This window comes from Impatiens glandulifera, chromosome 4, assembly GCF_907164915.1.
Source record: "Impatiens glandulifera chromosome 4, dImpGla2.1, whole genome shotgun sequence".
Taxonomy (NCBI): Eukaryota; Viridiplantae; Streptophyta; class Magnoliopsida; order Ericales; family Balsaminaceae; genus Impatiens; species Impatiens glandulifera.
The window spans coordinates 41,061,688-41,083,426 of NC_061865.1; the positions used below are offsets into that span (position 1 = coordinate 41,061,688).

General features: G+C 30.0%; 1 protein-coding gene and 1 long non-coding RNA gene across 3 annotated transcripts; one reads left to right on the forward strand and one right to left on the reverse strand.

The window, feature by feature from the left end:
- Window positions 1-1,832: 1,832 nt before the first annotated feature.
- On the reverse strand, window positions 1,833-16,560 carry LOC124936817 (pentatricopeptide repeat-containing protein At4g21705, mitochondrial). Of its 2 annotated transcripts, none has more exons than XM_047477341.1 (2): window positions 16,302-16,560; window positions 1,833-3,255 (listed from the first exon to the last, which is right to left on the reverse strand). In XM_047477341.1, exons 1-2 carry the CDS (start codon window positions 16,554-16,556, stop codon window positions 2,005-2,007), a joined length of 1,506 nt encoding a protein of 501 aa, XP_047333297.1. In that variant the 5' UTR covers window positions 16,557-16,560; the 3' UTR covers window positions 1,833-2,004. The 2 variants fall into 2 exon arrangements, with proteins under 2 accessions (XP_047333297.1, XP_047333296.1); XM_047477340.1 differs by lacking the exon at window positions 16,302-16,560 and adding an exon at window positions 4,167-4,430.
- LOC124936818 lies at window positions 7,346-9,824 on the forward strand. Its single transcript, XR_007099162.1, has 5 exons — window positions 7,346-7,614; window positions 7,836-7,971; window positions 8,055-8,168; window positions 8,703-8,790; window positions 9,634-9,824. It is a non-coding gene; the product is annotated as an uncharacterized LOC124936818 (long non-coding RNA).
- Window positions 16,561-21,739: the final 5,179 nt, after the last annotated feature.

Here is a 21,739-nt window from a genome sequence, read left to right on the forward strand (position 1 = left end):
AAAATTATGTATATACCTAAAAATAATTATGAACTATAATAAATTATTTTTAATAATTAAAATGATTTCTATATTACATTTTATAAGACTTTGTTTGAATTTTAATTTATTTAGTAAATATAATAATTAAAAAATACTAAATGAATAAGTTATAATTTGTTTAAATAATAAATATAAAACTAGTACTAATAAAAAATAATTTGAATAAAAATAATTTTTTTTAATGATAATTTCATATCAAAATATATATTATATAAAAAGTAAATTTAAAATTGAAAGTGTTTTAGTATTTTGAAAGATAATTTAAAAAATGTAATTGATGATAAAGATCGCTGATTTGAAAATTAATTTGTTTGGTTGAATTAAGGGCGGTCATAAATGGTTTTTTTTTTATTAAATTGATTTTTTCTTTCTCCTCTTATCCATCACTTCAATCTTTTCAATCACTTTCTCTATTTAAAATACAATTTTACCCTTATCAATTTTTAATTTTTAACAACAGGACTTAAATGTCATTCTACCTAAATATGCAGGTTTTTCTGTCACCTTAACCAAAATAAACCAAATAACCTTCCTTTTATCTTCTTCTAGAATTTAATATAAGTGAAAAAACACAATAAAATGAGATGTCAAAATCAAATCAGAAGGGGCATAAAAAATTACACAACTGAGATCAAAGTACTTTTAGTTAGCAAAATTGCTTCAATTTTCTACATTTTTGTCATATTAGTAATCCTTAAAACAGTCAAGGGTCTTCTAATTGGCAATCTTGTTTCAATTGCTCTAGTTCACTGTATTTTTTGCCACCACTAAAGTTTGGAGTTCTCGAAATTCCATGTTGTCAAGCCCCACAATTTGCGAATCCGGCCTTTGAAGCCACCCTATTAAGAGGGAAATCCACATTTATTTTCCATTTCTAACAGTAAAATAATTTCATCTTCTATTCATACTATATCACCACCTTCTTAACATTATAAAATGATAAGAAATTAGAAAAATAAATTGAAAAGTATTCAAAAGCATATTAGCTTGTTGGGAGAGTCATGCTAATAGATTATTATCTACTCTTTTTGCTGCAAATCTGACTCAAAAGACCACCCGTGATTCTTTCATACCAACTTAACATGTTAGTATGTTACCATTTATTGAAAATAATGAAACATGTTAAAATAGGTGATATATCTATTGGCGTTCAACAACATCTAAGGGAGTTTCATCTCCAGATACGTAAATATATGTCTGTTTAACACTCGGGTTGTTCATCAAAAAGACAACAACCATCAAGGAGATGGTCAGAGCTCCGACTGTATGTCCACCAAAAAAAACGTCAAGTACAGATGTTGATTAAGAACAGGAAGGGAATTAAAGAACTGAAATGAGGAATATATCAAACTGGCAAGAGGACACAACTGTAGAGTGCAAATATATGAAGCTAACTAGTGAAGGAGAAGAGAGATGAAAAAGAAAGTAGTTAAAAGATGGAAGAATGAAACAAATTATCATATATATAACATGAATAATACTTCTCTTATAATGCATGATGGGCACATCCCATTGTTATTTGTTATTACCTCAAATGATTAGGGCATTAACTACTGATGGTTAGAATTAGAATTTGAAATAGGTACATTTAAAAAATTTAATTAAAACATTATAGATTAAAGAAAGTTGATTATAATTTTCTTTTATTCTTCGTTGATATTAATATATATCAATCACAATTAATAAAATACTTTACGAGTTGTTAGTATTAGCCTTAGTTTCCGTATATACAATTTATTTCCATTGGATTTGTAAATCCTTTAGTTTAAATGATCAAACAAGCAACAAAATTTGAATTGAATCTCCAATTGAATGAAACAACACTAGGTTAAGTATTAAATTGAGCAATGAAGCTATTGACAGGGTGACACTAATAATTTTAGCAAGTAAAAAACCCATTTAAGGGAGTGATGAAAATGGTAATAAAATGAAACAAGTAAAACAACAGACATAGCTTGTTACCTAGCATTTGTCTTGCATAACGTCGAGGATTCTCCTTGTTTCTTCGTCCTCATCAATTTTATCATTTTTCATGCTAGCTAGAATCCATTCCACCACCTTGTCCGATTTTTGTTGACTCGCCTTCTTCAGCATCGCATGATATATCTGCCTGTTAACAGTCGTCAGAGATTTCAGAATGTCCACAAAGCCTTTCACTTCATCAACACTTGCAGAATCTCCAACCCAATTCAGTATACCCTCCATAACCTTTGGGCTTGGTTTCCTTCTTATACTTCCCGCGTGCAAAGATATCGCCAATTTCAAAACCGCCTTTGCCTCCTCACTGTTTCCTCGTCTCAGATGTTCTTCAGCCAATTTGAACCAAATACTCGCAGGTGTAGCTCGCCCCTTCTTCTGTAGATCATCGAGTAATGCTGCGCCTTTCTCAATCAAACCCAAGTTGAAGTAAGCGAGAATTACTCTATTTGGAACCCGAAAGTCATAATAAGTCCCAGCCGACTCCCATTCCTTTAATACCTTCTCGGCTTCATCAAACTCGTTCATATTCACCAAAGAACTCACAATGGAAATATAGTCTCGGTTGATGCATCTCTTGCAATTCTTCTTCTCAAGCTCCCATAGTCTCAAAACTTCATACTTCTTCCCAAGTGTGGCGTAGAGTGAAATGAGATGGTTATAACCAAGCCCGTCTTTGTTATCTAGCCTGGCTTCCGCTTTTCTCAATGCATCAATAGCCTTCTCTTTTTGGCCTACTTTTGTATAGATATTAGCCACAACTGCATATGTATTCCAGTCCACAACAATGTCCAATTGGCTCTCCATTACTTTCAGAACTTTTTCCATTCCTTTAATATCGGATCTCAATCCATAAGAGTTTAGGATGATTCTGTAACTGTAATTGTCAGGGGAAACATTGTTCATATGCATCTCAGTAAAGACATCGGGGATTTTTTCATGTTCACCGATATTTGTGTAAAGGCACATGATGTTGTTATAGGTGAGTGCTGCAGAGGCAAAACCCTTGTCCTTCATTTTTTGTAAGTGGGAGAAAGCCTTGTCGGTTTGACGCTGACGGACATAACAGTTGAGAAGAGCACCGTATGTCTTGATTGTTTTTTCTTCTTCGGTTAAGTTGTTGAAATAGGTTTCTGCTGACATAAAACCGCGGACTCTACCAATTAGATCTAATTGTACTGCATGTTCTGTTGGTGTGAACTCAAAGATTCCCCTTTTATTCATCCATTCAGAAACCTGCATATTTTAAGCAACAACTAATTATTCTACGGATCTAACTAGACCAAGAACAATATGAAGAAATAAATCTACAAGCCTAGCAGTGTAATATGAAAAGTGGAAATTGAAATGGAATATGGATGGTGGACCATGCAGATGTACTAGATCGATTCAGCAGATAGTAACAATTCTTGATGAATAGACTGTATGACTTACTTAAGTTCATCATTTAAACATATTTTACAAGTTTGATGGGTCATTTCTTCTCTACCCTTCAATCATTCTTTCAGGAATTTACGGCAAAATAAGTGAGTTTTGCAGTTAAACCTTAATTTGAAAACATCAATTGAAACTTTATGTCCAAAACTATAGTATGGCCACACTAGATGTTCCTCCAAAGAAAAAGGTAACGAGAATTGAGGCAAAAGAAGCAATTTTACAGGCTTTTCCTTCCGACAAATCATTTGAATGTGTGAATTGGCATGCCAGTTTCATGTATGACATGAATAACTAGGATCTGATGTTCTACAGCTGTGTAGCTATCACATGCAGATTTAGACCAATAGCTATCTCATTCCTCTAGACTAAAGAGTCGAACTTGCTGAAATTATGCAATCAACAATTTATGCATCTAGACTTCAAAAATCATACAGAACATCTATCTATGCCTTTTCCAAGGGATAGGACCACAATTACAAGGCTCTTTTCCTACAAATTCTAGTCTGCGTTTCCTACTATATGAAGCAACAAATAGATTTTTCATGCCATGATCATGAACACTCAGAGAAAGGATCATAGCCCAATTTTCTAATGCATTAAATTCACTACATTCATGATTTAATAATATAAGAGTAACTTATTTGCTCTTTACTGGCAACAAAATAAGAGACTGGGGCTAGAACAGAATAGATGAAGAAAGAAGCAAAGACCTCGAGAGCATGAGAGAAGCGTTTGCGCTTGCGGAGGTCGTGAATTATTCGCTGGATCTCGTCAAAATTCAATTTATTGTCATTCTTGACCCAGCTGTCGAGCTCCGGAGTTATGCACGTTCCGCGGCTACCGAGTGGGCTAATGATAGAGTAAAGGTTCGGCTTTTGTCCCCTGCTTGTGTAGTAGCATCGAATGGAAGCCCATATTAAGTTGATACGAGTTAGGTTACCAACGAATCGACGGCTTGTATCCATGGCTGTACTCGAGCAGGAAGCAAGAACAAGGAGGGTTCACTAACCAAGAGGGGAAAAAACTCTAAAAGTGTTGGGACCATGGATTTTGTTTGTATTTTATTTGAAACTTTTAGATTATTCCTAATTAAATTTTTTCAATTTTTTTTTAATTGTCGTACTAATTTAAAATGGATCAAATTTGTTGTCTCGAATTTTTTTAATTTAAATAATATTTTCAATCTTTGGAGGATGTGTACCGCTCATATTCTCCGACATAGGCGGATATAAGAATTCGAGTTTTGGTGAGTTTTGGTGAGCTTGAATTTAAATAATAAATTATCTATATATAAAAGATGTTATATTATAATGTTTAAATAAATTGAGGTTTATGATATTTTAAAACATAAAACTCATTTAAAATAAAGTATATATATATTCTTAGTTAAATCTCGTTTAACATAGAGTGTCAAATAGTCGACAAAAAAATCCTCCTCCATTTTATTGCGAAGTTTCATTTTCACATTTTGATCTTTCATTCTCGATCAATTGTTAACACAACTCAACAAGTGTAAAATTTTACAAATTCTACATCATATATATTTTATAACGTGGAAAGAGTTTTTTTGTTTCATTTGAATGATGTAAGATAAAATTAGAAAACTTTCAATAGATTGATTTTAAATTTTAGAGTTCTTGGATTGAGGATTTTCACTGGTTTGATAATTTCTCTTTTAAAAAATGGAGATAACAATTTCTTTCATTTATTTGATGTTTTATTTTTTATATATCTATATATAATTTATCCCAGAATATTATTTGGATAATTTGAATGTTTAATTCTCAAACTATGTTTACAATAATTTTAAAATAAATTTAATTATTCAAATTAAATGAGTATTTTATCGAAGAACAACTGATATGTAACATTTTCAAAATTAAAAAAAATTAAGTAAATATTTTCATCAAATAATTAGAGTAGATTGAAAAATTAGAAAAAATAATAAGTAATATTAAAATGATAAATTCTCAAGGTTATACATTTAATCAAACCTACATCAAATTAGTTATAAATATAATATGTATAATTAAGTTGTCGATTCCGTATAAAATGTTAAATTAGGAAAGAAACTTAGAAAAAAAATTTAAGAATAAGAAAATTCTAATTCTTTTTCAAATTAAATAATATAGATAGAAATAATTAGTGGAATAAGAATTAATATAATAAAATAATATAGGATATTTGTTGAGTGAAATAAAATAATATAGTTCAATATTTGTTTGGTTGGGAATGAATGGTGAAATCTACTTGGTTGAAAATGAGTAACTATTGGTAAGCTATGAACCGCCGCTTATAAAACAAGTAGGATATAAGAATCTATATACATATATAATATATAATAATGTTTAATTTTTAAAGTGTCCGGATTGCCAGGTCGAGAATTGTGGTTAATTTGAATATTTATGTGAGAGTAAATGGATACTTGGGTCAGATTGTGGGTTGACCCGCCCATAAACTTAAAACGGTTAAAAATAAATTTAAAAATGTTATTTGTAGAATTCAAACTTGCAACCTAACAAAACAAGTACAACCCTTTAACCAACTAGGCTAACAAAACTTTATATTTAAGATTCAACACTAAATTTGATGAACGCGAAACATTTTAATAATAAAAGTTCAAATTTTTAACTAACTAATCTATATATATAATGATGCTTAATTTTTAAAGTGTTCGGATTGCCGGGTCGATGGATATATATGTGAGAGTAAATGGATATTTGGTCTGATTGTGGGTTGACCCGACCATAAACTTAAAACGGTTAAAAAGAAATTTAAAAATATTATTTGTAGGTTTCAAATTTGCAACCTAACAAACCAAGTACAACCTTTTAACCAACTAGGCTAAGAACACTTTATATTTAAGATTCAACACCAAAATTGATGAACGCGAGATATTTTAACAATGAATGTTCAAATTTTTAACTAACTAATATATATATATATATATATATAATGATGCTTAATTTTTAATGTATCCGGATTGTTGGGGCCGAGAGCTGTGGTTAATTTGGATATTTATGTGAGAGTAAATGGATACTTGAGTCGAATTGTGGGTTGACCCGCCCATAAACTTAAAACGGTTAAAAATAAATTTAAAAATATTATTTGTAGGTTTCGAACTTGCAACCTAACAAAATAAGTACAATCTTTAATCAAATGTGATTGAGATGTGGTTTGTCGGGGATAATAGACCGGTATCATTTGAAAGTGGTTAAAGAAATATGAATCAAATATTTAATTGACCAAAGTGTGAGGTCTCGATGCTAATTATTAAAAAACTATGAATCAAATATTTGATTGACAAAGTGAAAGTGTAAAGTCACGAAATGAGAGATTCATTTAGAAAAAATATGTGATAAACATGTGAGAAAATAAGTTGTTTATCGAAATAAATAAAATGTGGAACGAGATCGTTATATTTTTATTTTAATAATTTTAAACATTGAATAAATATTATTATAATTTTTTAAATTTATTTTATTTTAATCGTACGAAAATTTTCCTAGTTACACAATAAATACATTACATAATATGCGTATAGTACTCGTATAATGTAATGCACGTATTACATAATACGCGTATAATATAAACACGTATTACATAATATGCGTATTACATAATACATGTACAATGTAAAACGTGTATTACATAATACACGTAATGTAAAATGTGTATTACATAATGCACGTACATAATATGCGTATTACATTATACCCATATTACATTATACGTGTATTATGTAATACGCGGTAAGAGTGCAGTCCCGAGGAAAAGACAGACATTTCACACGCCAAAAATGTTATTTTTACAAATATATGAAGTGTGGTTAATTTTTGGAATTTGACCCATTTTCAGGTCATTTCGTCAAATTTGCCTTCAATCTTGGAATTTTGGTCTCCTTTCTTTTCCAAATCCATATCGCCTTCCTTATCTTGTTCTTCTTCGCCCAAAATTACAGTTCACCTCCGAAACCATGGCGGCGGTGTCGCTCTCGATAACCCAATTGTTTCTATTCAAAAGAAGTTCCGTAGGGATAGAAAGTTTGTTCCTTGTTCGGTTGCCGAAGAAACCCAAGTTCCAGAAGAAGCAGCAGAAGCAGAAGCATCGGTTGTCGTTCCGGTCTCGCCTTCCGACGTTCTCACAATGTTCTTTCAGGTACTTACTAAGTGGTTTATCTTAGTCTTCTTATATCCCCTGTTGAGATTGGGATGCCAGATGCTTCTATAGATGATATTTGCAATGTTGTTAACCTTTTGGAATGTAGAAATTATCCTTTAGCCCGTCCTACCCATCTTATTTCTATAGATAATGAACATTAATTTTGGGTCTGTTCTGTTTTTGTTCTTCTTTCTTAAATAAGTTACATAATTGTGCAGGCTGATGGAATGATGAATGAAGCATTGATTCCTGCTATTTCCGGGGCCCTACAAGTAAGTCTTGTAGTTGCAATTGCAGGTAGATCAATTGACTGATTTAGCAAAGTCTTTACCAGTTCACCGCTCAAAAGTCCAGGTTTATGACTATACATAATCTCTTCCTTTATAGTAATTTTTAGTGATATCACAACTCATGGTTTTCGTAACCTTTGGTGACAGACTATGAGTGCTGAGGTGCTGGATAGTAATCCTTACAGTAGGCTGATGACACTTCAAAGAATGGGAATTGTTGATAATTATGAAAGAATACGGGAGTTCTCTGTTGCCATTGTTGTATGTACCATCCTCTTCTCTCTATTGTTCCAGGCTGTTTTGGATTTGGTTGTATTTCATTCTCTGTACAGGTTTTCTGTCACCATTGGGTATAGGGATGTGGAAAAGCAAGTGCTCAACTTGCTTCTATGCAAACCACTGCACTTTTTGATGTTTGATCACATCAGATACTTTACTTCCTGAGATGATTGCGTTTAGCTCTAGATTTGATTCTTCATTGCATACAATGACTTGGAAGTATAAGGACTAGAAATTCCATATCTCTTCCTTCAGTTTTAAATTCCATGGCGTGGTAAATATGATATTACATCATTGATCCTGTCAATCACATGAATCTTCATTTTCAACTATATCAGGGTGCAAACTGCAAACCTTAGCAGGAATATAATTGATAATCAAGTATTTTGTTTGATACTTCTATTTTTATGACACACTGTGTTTTATGAATTTCATTTTATCGTGTAATTTCTAATAATTTTTCCTTCTAAACAACACTGATCTAGAGGTATTATTATCTCCTGTCTCAATCCACAGGGAATAGGTGGAGTGAGTTCCGTTGCAGCCGAAATGTTAACAAGTGGAGTTGGCTAACATGAATAGGCTATTCTTCCGTCCAGAGCAGGTTCTTATGGCATCATTTTCCTTTTATTCACTTAAAAAAACTAAATTATTCACTTACTAACTTAATTCTTTTTAAACAATATTTTTTCCCAACCAAAAAAATCTGATATAAATTACAAATAACATTAAAATTAATTGATTAATAAATTTGTCATTTATATATAGTGATAATGAGGCAGTGGTTTATGCTAATATAAAGGCGATTGAGACATTATATTGTTTCTACAGGATTAGTGAAAAATAATGGATCAAGACTCAAGAGTAGAAAAATGTGGGTTTATTGAAATTTCCAAAGCTTGTTTTAAATTTTAATAATAATAAAGATTTGAAGTTTATTGATGAACAATTTAAAGTTTTAGATATGAATAAAGTAAATGCAGGAAAGTAAAAAAAAAAATCAAAAGTTGAAAGACCACTATAAACTTAATAGTAGTGTAAATTAGGATAGAAAAAGATACACAAATTGTTAAGTTTTCGAATAAATTAGCATTTATATTTTTGTGATTATAATCTTAACACTTATGCATTATTTATTTATTTTGATGATCACTTTGAATCCTATTAACTCACTTAAATTTTTATTTTTCATGAACAAAATTTACATCCACTAGCTTCATAACAAATTTTGAGCCAACAAAATTATCTAACATAATTCCTACATGAACTCATTGAACTAAATCAAAAATAAATAATTAGTTCGAAAATAATCGTACCAACCGAAATCCGAATTAATTAAATTCTATCTGGCTAATTCCCCTGAGTGATAACAAAGATAAACAAATACTATAAATAGGGATACATGTATTAAATACCTAGTACTAGTATTGAATTTATAATTTTGCAGATTTTGAAAAAAAAAGGTCGCCAGAAAAATCGCCTTCGGCAGCGGTAGAGTCAAAAGTGGCAAGGGCTGGTCAAAGTGGGTCTTGGGTCATCCTGATAGGCCTATGTGATCTTGAAAGTCTTCTTGAACATGGTTAAATTTCAAAATCAAACAAGGCCCAATCATCATAAATTTAGTGGAACGGGGCAGAAGGCATGATCAGCAAGCACCTTCATCCCTATAATTAATTTTCTTTTTCGCTCTTTTGATTATTTCTCCGCATCTAGAAGCTTAAGAGTACGAAATTGATTGGTTGAGATCACATGAATTCTACCGGTTTAAGCATATTAGGTTCTCTTTAATTTGTATTTTTTGTTTTATAGGTGTTGTAATTGAGGCCAAAGCTCAACTTGTTGGAATCCATGAGGATAATTTCAATTCAATCCTATCGGATAATCTAATGAACAACACAACCAGGATTTAAACATGTAGTATCAATGGCTAATCCAAATGCAGAAGATGTTGCATAGTTTCTCAGGTATGATTTATTGATTTTGTATGTAGTTGTTCAAGTATTCCATTTAGCCTATAATATATAATCTCAATTTCATGTTTATGGGAAACATATCTTGCTCGTCCTTTTACATATCTTTAGAATTGTCAAGAATATAGTTAATCATGAAAAGACAATGTGTTGATGCTGCCTATTCTTGACATGTAAAAAATGTTATTTTATCACAATCTCTGACCATGAACTGAATTATAAAATGGATTAGTTTAATAAGAGTCCAAAATCATCCTATATGCATGTATAGGGGATGCATATCTTGCTGGAATAGTCTTTGGAGATCCAACATTATCCATGTTGCGTGTCTTAACATTGGAATGGTTTGGCTTGTTGAAATGATGTATCCTTTTTTATAATTGTAAGTGAGGGAGAGAAAGAGGGATTAGTGATAACAGATAAGGCGAGATATGGTTTGGAGATTATTAATAGAGCGGTGGATATATATTCAATAAATTTTAAATAAAAAGTGCAATGTACAACTAAACAACACACTCAAAAGATAATAACTCATTTAAGTATTTATGCTGAAATGAAAGTTAAAACAATAGCCTTACAAATATAAAAATATCAATCTATTAAGATAAAAGTAACTCATACATTACATCTGTATATATTTCTTCCCATTTAGACATTATAAATAACTACACTAGAAGATTGTGGCCAAACGGGTACTGTCAGCATGGGACGAGGTTGATGCAGGACTGGCAATTGGAGTCCATACAGAATGTTCTTGAACAAACAAAGATGATCATCGGATTGCCCATTAAAGTGAACTTCTCTAAGCTTGAAAAACACATGCATTGTTAGAAGACTATCAGATCCAGCTTGGTGGCTCTGGCCTGCAATCCTCTCCACATTTAGGATTTCCGCTACTCGGCTTAAACCTCCATAGAGCCCTTTGCAAAACTTCATAATATGTTTCAAGTCAAAGATAGCCTCCCCGAAAATTTCCCTAACAGCACCCATGAACATGACCAAGTTAGGTGGAAGTGGCCTTTGTGTCAGGATCTTGACAAGAAACCCAAAATCATAAGCTCCGTGGAAGGTCACCCATGTAAGATGACGAGCACGACATAAAAGACCCGACCTGATTAGAAGATTGCCGAACAAATATGAACTAATGCCATAGGATTTGTTTCTGGCAAAGTTAATTCCATGTTCTTTTAAAAGAATGATGGAGTCAGGGTTCTGAAAATCTGAATCCACGTCGAAATCATTGATATTGAATTGCCAAACGAATGAAGTGACGATACCACAATGTGGGTCGGGTACAAAAGAGAGAGTGAGGCCAACCTGGATTAATTTGAGAATATCTACGTTAGCTTTCATCAATATGTAGTTGTCGCTTGAAGAGAGCGAAGAAATAAAGGGTTTGGGGATATTCGGGCGATAGATTGTTCCCGGAAATTCCGTATCAAACGATGCATAAGAAGATAGTGGGACGAGCTTATCAATGATTTTAAATTCTTGTATAACATTGAAATTCCAAACATTACGAACTATGATGGCCATAATATGAAAACAAAGAGTTCTTATTTAAGTTTACTATTTAAGAGAACAAGTTATAATAATGATGATTGAACTTGTTGTAGTATATATATATGGAAGGGTTTATAGATTTTAAATTCCTTTTTATGTATGGATTTCCAATTTCCAATTTTTTATATTCTATTTTTCAAATATACATTCCATATTATAGAAATTAGAAATGGTCTTTAGAAATAGGAAGTTTTTAATATCTTTTATTTATTTAGGAATATCTATATGGATTTAGGATTTTTTAAAAAAAAAATAAATTTAGATTGACTCCTCGGTTTCTTAAATATTAATTAGGCAGATTTATTAGTTTTGTGTTTATTTTGAAAAAAAAATATATTTTTTTATTAGTTGAGTTATATTTATAATAAGTACACTCCCTTTCAACATTAATATATATTTTTGATCTAAAATTAATTATTAAAAATATATTTATTTAATAAATATTATATGATCAAATAAATTAATAAAATTAATAAAAAATTAATTGTATAATAATAGAGGTGTAGAATACATTTAAAAATTATATTAAATTTTTATAAATTTATATATTTAAATTATTATTTTTTATAATAATATATTAAATATTATTATCAATTAATATTTTACAAATACTAATTAATTTAAAATATTAAAAAAATTATATTACAATAATTTAATAAAAATATTACAATTATCTTATTTTAAATTTTGTTAATACATTAATAAATATATAATGATAACGTATTAAAAAATTTAATTAATATTTTAACTTAGCATAAAGTCTATCAATTTATTTTTTAAAGTTAGATAACCTAATTCTAATTATTTTTCATAAAATATCTTGAATAATATTGTTAAGAATATATATATATATATATATATATATATATATATATATATATATATATATTTATTTATTTTGTAGGTGTACAATATTTTCTTCACAATTATTTGAATTTTTCTCTTTTATTTTTTTCTTATATTATATATTTTATTTATTATTAATTAAAAATGATCAAATATTTATACATACATAAAATTTAAAATTAAATTTAAAAATCACGAGTGGTTTAATGGTTAAAGTGTTCACATCTCATATTAGAGACCATAATTTGAGTCTCAATTGATGCGATATAATTTAAATATAAGGCCAAAAGTAAGGGTAAGATGATATATGTGACTCCTTATAAAAATGTGTGTGTAAATTTGAGGTCGAGGATGGCATTTGTGAGTCCCCACGTAAATGTATGTGTGAATTGTGATTGATGAGTGAAGGCCAAAAGTAATGGTAAGATGATATATGTGAGTCCTTATAAAAATGCCTGTGTAAATTTGTGGAAGGTAAGAAAGTAAGGGTAAAATATGTACATGTACAAATCCCTCAAAGGGAGATAATATATATAATGATGATGCTTCAAATTAAAAATCTAGGGTGACATCTACCAAAATTTTACACATTTTATATGAGTTATCATCAAAATCTCACGGTTATCGCGGTACAATCGTCTCTCTTTTCTCCTTAGGTCTAGGTCTTTTCTTAAATCGACTCTCTTTTCTCCTTAGGTATAGGTAGCACGAGAAAAGGAGGAGGGCGACTACGACGCAAGAGAGACCCAGAGGAAAAGATTCGATCTTGATTTGAAGAAAAATAGGAAGCGAAGGAAGACGAGGATTCGAAATCAAGAGGAATGCAATGATTCGCTGCCTCCGTGGATTTAGAAGTTTTTTTAAAATTTAAAATTAATTAATTTTTTATTTTTATACATTTTATATGAATTTCTCATCAAATTCTCACGATATTTATAATCGTCTCTCCTTTCTCCTTTCTCCTTAGGTCTATGTCTTTCTTAAATCGACTCTCATTTCTCCTTAGATATAGGTAAAATAAGAGGAGGAGGGCGATTTCAACACAACGGGGCGATGACGCAAGAAAAGATTCGATCTTGATTTGAAGAATAATGGGAAGCGAAGGAAGAAGGGGATTCGAAATCAAGAGGAAGAGGAAGCCGAGTATTCTATGCTTCCGTGGATTTAGAAAAAAAATATTTTTTTTTTTATTTTTACACATGTTTATATGAATTTCTCATCAATTTCTCACGTTATTTATAATTGTCAGTCATTTCTCATTAGGTATAGGTTTTTCTTAAATCGACTCTTCTTTCTCCTTAGGTATTATAGGTAACACGAAAAGAGGAGGAGGGCTACAACGACGCGACGGAGGATGTCGACGACGAGACAAGAGAGACCCAGAGGAAAAGATTATATCTTGATTTGAAGAAAAATGGGAAGCTAAGGAAGACCAAGATTTTGAAGAATATGATTCGAAATCAAGAGAAAGCCGATGATTCTCAGCCTCCGTGAATTTAGAAAAGTTTTTTGAAAAAATAAAAATTATTTTTTTATTTTTTTTATTTTTTTTCATAACAAAACATAATAAAATTATAAGTATATTTGTATTTTAATGAATAATATTAATATTTTAATTATTTATATATATATATAATTAATAAAAAAATATATATAATTCTATATTTTTTACATATTTTAAATAATTGATAAATATTTATTAATTTAATTTATAATATTATTATAAATTTATATTTTTTATACAAAATATTATAAAATTGAATTATTATAATTTTAATAAAAATAATAATTAATGTTACTGTTTAACCAATAAATAAATATATAATAATAATAATAATAATAATAATTAAGTATATGTACATATAGTTTAGAAACAAGAATTTGATGGGGGTAAAAGACGGTTCATTATTCACTTATATTTTAATTAATATTTTAACTTTTATTGTATAATAATTTGTTCCTTTAAAGAAATTTTTTAAAGGATAGAGTAGAAGTTAAAATAATTATGTACAAAAGAGAAAAAAACACAAACATATATTGCTCAAATATTATTTTTTCCAATTTAAGATAATGTGTTAATTCACTTTAAAAAAATAGAAAAATTAAATTAAATTAATAGAACTAAAAAATTAAAATTTTGAATAAAAATGACCATATTTATAATATTAAATTTCAATTGTATCTAAAAAAAATATTTCTATAAAAAAAAGTTATAATAAATATGAAATTAGATAACTTCACATAATATTTAAAAAAAATGGAACAAATGAAAACATTTACAGACAATATTATATATTTTATATCGATAGTGTTTAACAATTATGATATTATGAAATTAATATCAAATGGTAAATTTATGTAATAAAATTCAAATGATTATTAATTTTTTATAATTATAGTGTAAAGATCTAAATAAAAAAATAGAACTTAAACGTGTCAATTTTTTATATAACAAAATTTAATTAAGGTATAACAACTATTAATATATTATATAATGTGATTCAATTTTTTTTTTTAAATTATGATTTTTTTTAATTTTATGTCTTAATTATTTCACATATATATATATTTGTTCGTTTGCATCGCACGAAAATTCTACTAGTTATAATTAAAAATAGTATATAATTTGTGCGAGTAATGATGTAAAATCGAAAAAATAGCATTTTTAATTTAATTTCACATATATATCTAAATTAACCACAACTCTCGACCTGACAATTTACAATTTGAACATTTTGAAAATTAAGCATCATTATATATATATATATATATATATATATATATATATATATATAATTAATTAAAAATTATACTTATATTGTTAAAACGTCCCGCGCTCATTAAATTTTTATTAAATTTAAAATATAAAGTTTTATTAGTCTATATCATTTTAAAATTTATTTTTAACCGTTTTAAGTTTATGGACGGGTCAACCCACTATCCAACCAAAATATCCATTTACTTTCACATATATATCCAAATTAACCACAACTTTCGACTCAGCAATCCAGACACTTTGAAAATTAAGCATCATTATATATATATATAGTTTGCGAGTTCGAAACATAAATATATCATTTTTAATTTAATTTTTAACCGTTTTTAGTTTATGATCGGGTCAATCCACACTCCGACTCAAGTATACATTTATTTTATATATATATCAATTGAAACTTTATGTCCAAAACTATAGTATCGCCACACTAGATGTTCCTCCAAAGAAAAAGGTAACGAGAATTGAGGCAAAAGAAGCAATTTTGCAGGCTTTTCCTTCCGACAAATCATTTGAATGTGTGAATTGGCATGCCAGTTTCATGTATGACATGAATAACTAGTATCTGATGTTCTACAGCTGTGTAGGCTGTAGCTATCACATGCAGATTTAGACCAATAGCTATCTCATTCCTCTAGACTAAAGAGTCGAACTTGCTGAAATTATGCTGTCAACAATATATGCATATAGACTTCAAATATCATACAGAACATCTATGCCTTTTCCAAGGGATAGGACCACAATTACAAGGCTCTTTTCCTACAAATTCTAGTCTGCATTTCCTACTATCTGAAGAAACAAATAGATTTTTCATGCCATTTTCATGAACACTCAGAGAAAGGATCATAGCCCAATATTCTAATGCATTAAATTCACTATATTCATGATTTAATAATAAAAGAGTAACTTAACAAAATAAGAGACTGGGGCTAGAATAGAAGAGATGAAGAAAGAAGCAAGGACCTCGAGAGCATGAGAGAAGCGTTTGCGCTTGCGGAGGTCGTGAATTATTCGCTGGAGCTCGTCAAAATTCAATTTATTGTCATTCTTGACCCAGCTGTCGAGCTCCGGAGTTATGCACGTTCCGCGGCTGCCGAGTGGGCTAATGATAGAGTAAAGGTTCGGCTTCTGTCCCCTGCTTGTGTAGTAGCATCGAATGGAAGCCCAAATTGAGTTGATACGAGTTAGGTTACCAACGAGTCGACGGCTTGTATCCATGGCTGTACTCTGAGCAGGAAGCAAGAACAAGGGAGGGTTCACTAACCAAAGAGGGGAAAAAACTCTAAAAGTGTTGGGACCATGGATTTTGTTTATATTTTATTTGAAACTTTTAGATTATTCCTAATTAAATTATTTTCAAATTTTTTTTTAATTGTCGTATTAATTTAATTGGATCAAATTTATTGTCTCGAATTTTTTTAATTTAAATAATATTTTCAATCTTTGGTGGGATATGTACGGTTCATATTCTCTAACAAAGACGGATATAAGAATTCGAGTTTTGGTGAACTTGAATTTAAATAATAAATTATCTATATATAAAAGATGTTATATTATAATGTTTAAATAAGTGAGGTTTATGATATTTTAAAACATAAAACTCATCTAAAATAAAATATATATATATATTCTTAGCTAAATCTCGTTTAACATAGAGTGTCAAGTAGTCGACAAAAAAATCCTCCTTCATTTTATTGCGAAGTTTCATCTTCACATTTTGATCTTTCATTCTCGATCAATTGTTAACACAACTCAACAAGTGTAAAATTTTACAAATTCTACATCATATATATTTTATAAGGTGGAAAGAGTTTTTTCGTTTCATTTGAATGATGTAAGATAAAATTAGAAAACTTTCAATAGATTGATTTTAAATTTTAGAGTTCGTGGATTGAGGATTTTCACTGGTTTGATAATTTCTCTTTTAAAAAATGGAGATAACAATTTCTTTCATTTATTTGATGTTTTATTTTTTATATATCTATATATAATTTATCCCAGAATATTATTTGGATAATTTGAATGTTTAATTCTCAAACTATACTATGTTTACATTAATTTTAAAATAAATTTAATTATTCAAATTAAATGAGTATTTTATCGAACAACTAATATGTAACATTTTCAAAATTAAAAAAAAAAACTAAGTAAATATTTTCATCAAATAATTAGAGTAGATTGAAAAATAAAAGAAAAAAAATAAGTAATGTTAAAATGATAAATTCTCAAGGTTATACATTTAATCAAACCTACATAAAATTAGTTATAAATATCATATGGATAATTAAGTTGTCGATTATACGGAGTAAAATGTTAAATTAGGAAAGAAACTTAGAAAAAGAAATCTAAGAATAAGAAAATTCTAATTCTTTTAAAAATAAATAATATAGATAGAAATAATTAGTGGAATAAGAATTAATATAATAAAATAATATAGGATATTTGTTGAGTGAAATAAAATAATATAGTTCAATATTTGTTTGGTTGGGAATGAATGGTGAAATCTACTTGGTTGAAAATGAGTAATTATTGGTAAGCTATGAATCAGCTTATGAAACAAGTAGAATATAAGAATCTATATATATATATAACAATGTTTAATTTTTAAAGTGTTCGGATTGTCAGGTCGAGAGTTGTGGTTAATTTGAATATTTATGTGAGAGTAAATGGATACTTGGGTCAGATTGTGGGTTGACCCGCCCATAAACTTAAAACGGTTAAAAATAAATTTAAAAATGTTATTTGTAGGATTAAAACTTGCAACCTAACAAAAACAAGTACAACCCTTTAACCAACTAGGCTAACAACACTTTATATTTAAGATTCAACACCAAATTTCATGAACGCGAAACATTTTAACAATAAAAGTTTAAATTTTTAACTAACTAATCTATATATATATATATATAATTATGCTTAATTTTTAAAGTGTTCGGATTGCCGGGTCGATGGATATTTATGTGAGAGTAAATGGATACTTGGGTCGGATTGTGGGTTGACCCGCCCATAAACTTAAAACGGTTAAAAAGAAATTTAAAAATATTATTTGTAGGTTTCAAACTTGCAACATAACAAACCAAGTACAACCTTTTAACCAATTAGGCTAAGAACACTTTATATTTAAGATTCAACACCAAAATTAATGAACGCAAGACATTTTAACAATTGATGTTCAAATTTTTAACTAACTAATATATATATATATATATATATATATATATATATATATATATATATATATATATATATATATATATATATAATGATGCTTAATTTTTAATGTATCCGGATTGTTGGGTCGAGAGCTGTGGTTAATTTGGATATTTATGTGAGAGTAAATGAATACTTGAGTTGAATTGTGGGTTGACCCGCCCATAAACTTAAAACGGTTAAAAATAAATTTAAAAATGTTATTTGTAGGTTTCGAACTTGCAACCTAACAAAACAAGTAAAATCTTTAACCAAATGTGATTGAGATGTGGTTTGTCGAGGCATAATAGACCGGTATCATTTAAAAATGGTTAAAGAAATATGAATCAAATATTTAATTGACCAAAGTGTGAGGTCTCGATGCTAATTATTAAAAAATATGAATCAAATATTTAATTGACAAAGTGAAAGTGTAAAGTCACGAAATGAGAGATTCATTCAGAAAAATATGTGATAAAACATGTGAGAAAATAAGTTGTTTATCGAAGTGAATAAAATGTGGAATGAGAGCGTTATATTTTTTATTTTAATAATTTTAAACATTGAATAAATATTATTATAATTTTTTTAATTTATTTTATTTTAATCCTTATCCGTGTGCATCGTACGAAAACTTTCCTAGTTACACAATAAATGCATTACATAATATGCGTATAATACTCGTATAATGTAATGCACGTATTACATAATACGCATAATATAATACACGTATAATGTAAACGCGTATTACATAATACACGTACAATGTAAAACGTGTATTACATAATGCACGTAATGTAAAACGTGTATTACATAATGCACGTATTACATAATACGTGAATTATGTAATATGCGTATTATGTAATACGCGGTAAGAGTGGAGTCCCCAGGAAAAGACAGACATTTCACACGTCAAAAATGTCATTTTTACAAATTTATGAAGTGTGGGTAATTTTTGGAATTTGACCCATTATCAGGGTCATTTCGTCAAATTTGCCTTCAATCTTGGGATTTTGGTCTCCTTTCTTTTCCAAATCCATATCGCCTTCCTTATCTAGGAAATTTGACGAAATAACCCTCATAAGAGGTTTATTTTTAAACTTAGCATAGGCCAAATAAAATTTTCAAATATAACATTTTGCCTATGTCAAAAGACTCCTTTGCCCTCAAATTAAAAAAAAATCAACCTTTTAGTTTCTTTTCTTCCCTCCCTCTCATCTTCCCTCATCCCCAGTTTCTTCTTCTTCCAAACACTCGACGACGACGACCACGATCCTCCCCCAAACACCACCTCTCCTCCGACGACTAACCGAGCCCACGACGACTAACCGAGCCCCCGACGACGATCCAAGAAGAACGAACGACTATCAAAGGCATCGAACGACTAGAACGAACTAAGGTTGCATATCGACTAGAACGAACGAACGACTATCCGAGGCATCGAACTCCCGAGGCATTGAAGGTGAGTTTTTCCCGTTTTCTATCGTTTACCTTCAATGCATGCTAAAATCGAACTATGGTTTAGGGTTTTAGTCATCTTAGTGTTTAGGTTTAGGTTTTGGGCTAACTAAATCGTTTTGGGTTTGAAAATGGATCTGTCGAAGACTGTTGCAGGTTGTCGAAGGCTGTCGCAGGCGAATATGCATCTGTCGCAGGCGACAGATGCGCATTCGTCTGCGACAGATGCGCATTCGTCTGCGACAGATGCGCATTCGTCTGCGACAGATGCGCATTCGTCTGCGACAGATGCGCATTCGTCTACGACGTTTGCGATATGTATCTCTCAATCTCCATTTTATGTTTTGCTTACTGGTCTATGCATGTGTTATTTTGATGTCTATAATCAATGAATGAGCATAAGTCTGTACGTTTGAATGTTTTTGAGGCACACAGAATAGGCGTTGGATGACTACTATGAGTTAAGGTACTTTTTTCTTTTCTGGTTTACATTTTTATTGATTTTAATGTTGGAAAGTGTGTATAGGTTATTGACAGACCTATGTACTTCAGTACTATAAAGAATCAAATGGAGGCCAATGATGGAACTGGTTATAAGAATGTCCGTGACATTTTTGCTGATATGAGGCTAGTGTTCGACAATGCAATGCAGTATAACGATGAAAAGAGCGATGTTCATTTGATGGCGAAGACTTTGTCAGAAAAATAAAGATATTTTTACAATTGTTTAGAACATTCAAAGTAAGTGTTACAATAAATGATACATGGTGATAATTTAAATAATGATGAGAATGATTAAATCTTAGTACCCAGCTAACACTCATTTTATGTACAAAACATCAATAATATAAATATTTTGATTAATGATTATTAGATTGGACATGATTATTATATTGGACAGTAAATTATTAATTATCAATATCATGACATGTCTGATTGGTTTAAATGAAACTTAATTTCTCAACATATATATCAACAATTAAACATCATTTCTAGTAATCTGATTTCAATAGAAATGATTATGACAAAAAAATCGCAACAACAAACACACTACTTAGTGATGAAAATAAAACCCTTCTAATTCACAAACATATCAATCAATCAAATATCATTCTTTGGATTCAAATTTAGAATTGTTCCTCTTTTACTTAGCATTTAAATCAAACTCACCCTCTCCATCACGCCAATCGTTTTGCCCATTATAAGTCTCTTCGTCGTTCAAAAAATACTCTGAAGGTTCTCTCTAATCATCCCTTTATGCATTCACCTCTCCACACTCATTGTTATTATTACCCATTTCATTCGGGCTCCCTCCATCCTCAACGCCCATTCTGTGTGCCCACTCAATGTTATTATTACACATTTCATTCGGACTCCATCCTCAACGCCTATTCTGTGTGCCTCAAAAACATTCAAACGTACAGCTTATGCTAATTCATTGATTATAGACATCAAAATAACACATGCATAGACCAGTAAGCAAAACATAAAATGGAGATTGAGAGATACATATCGCAAACGTCGTAGACGAATGCGCATCTGTCGCAGACGAATGCGCATCTGTCGCAGACGAATGCGCATCTGTCGCAGACGAATGCACATCTGTCGCCTGCGACATATGTGCATTCGCCTACGACAGATGCATATTCGCCTGCGACAGCCTTCGACAACCTGCAACAGTCTTCGACAGATCCATTTTCAAACCCAAAACGATTTAGTCAGCCCAAAACCTAAACCTAAACACTAAGATGACT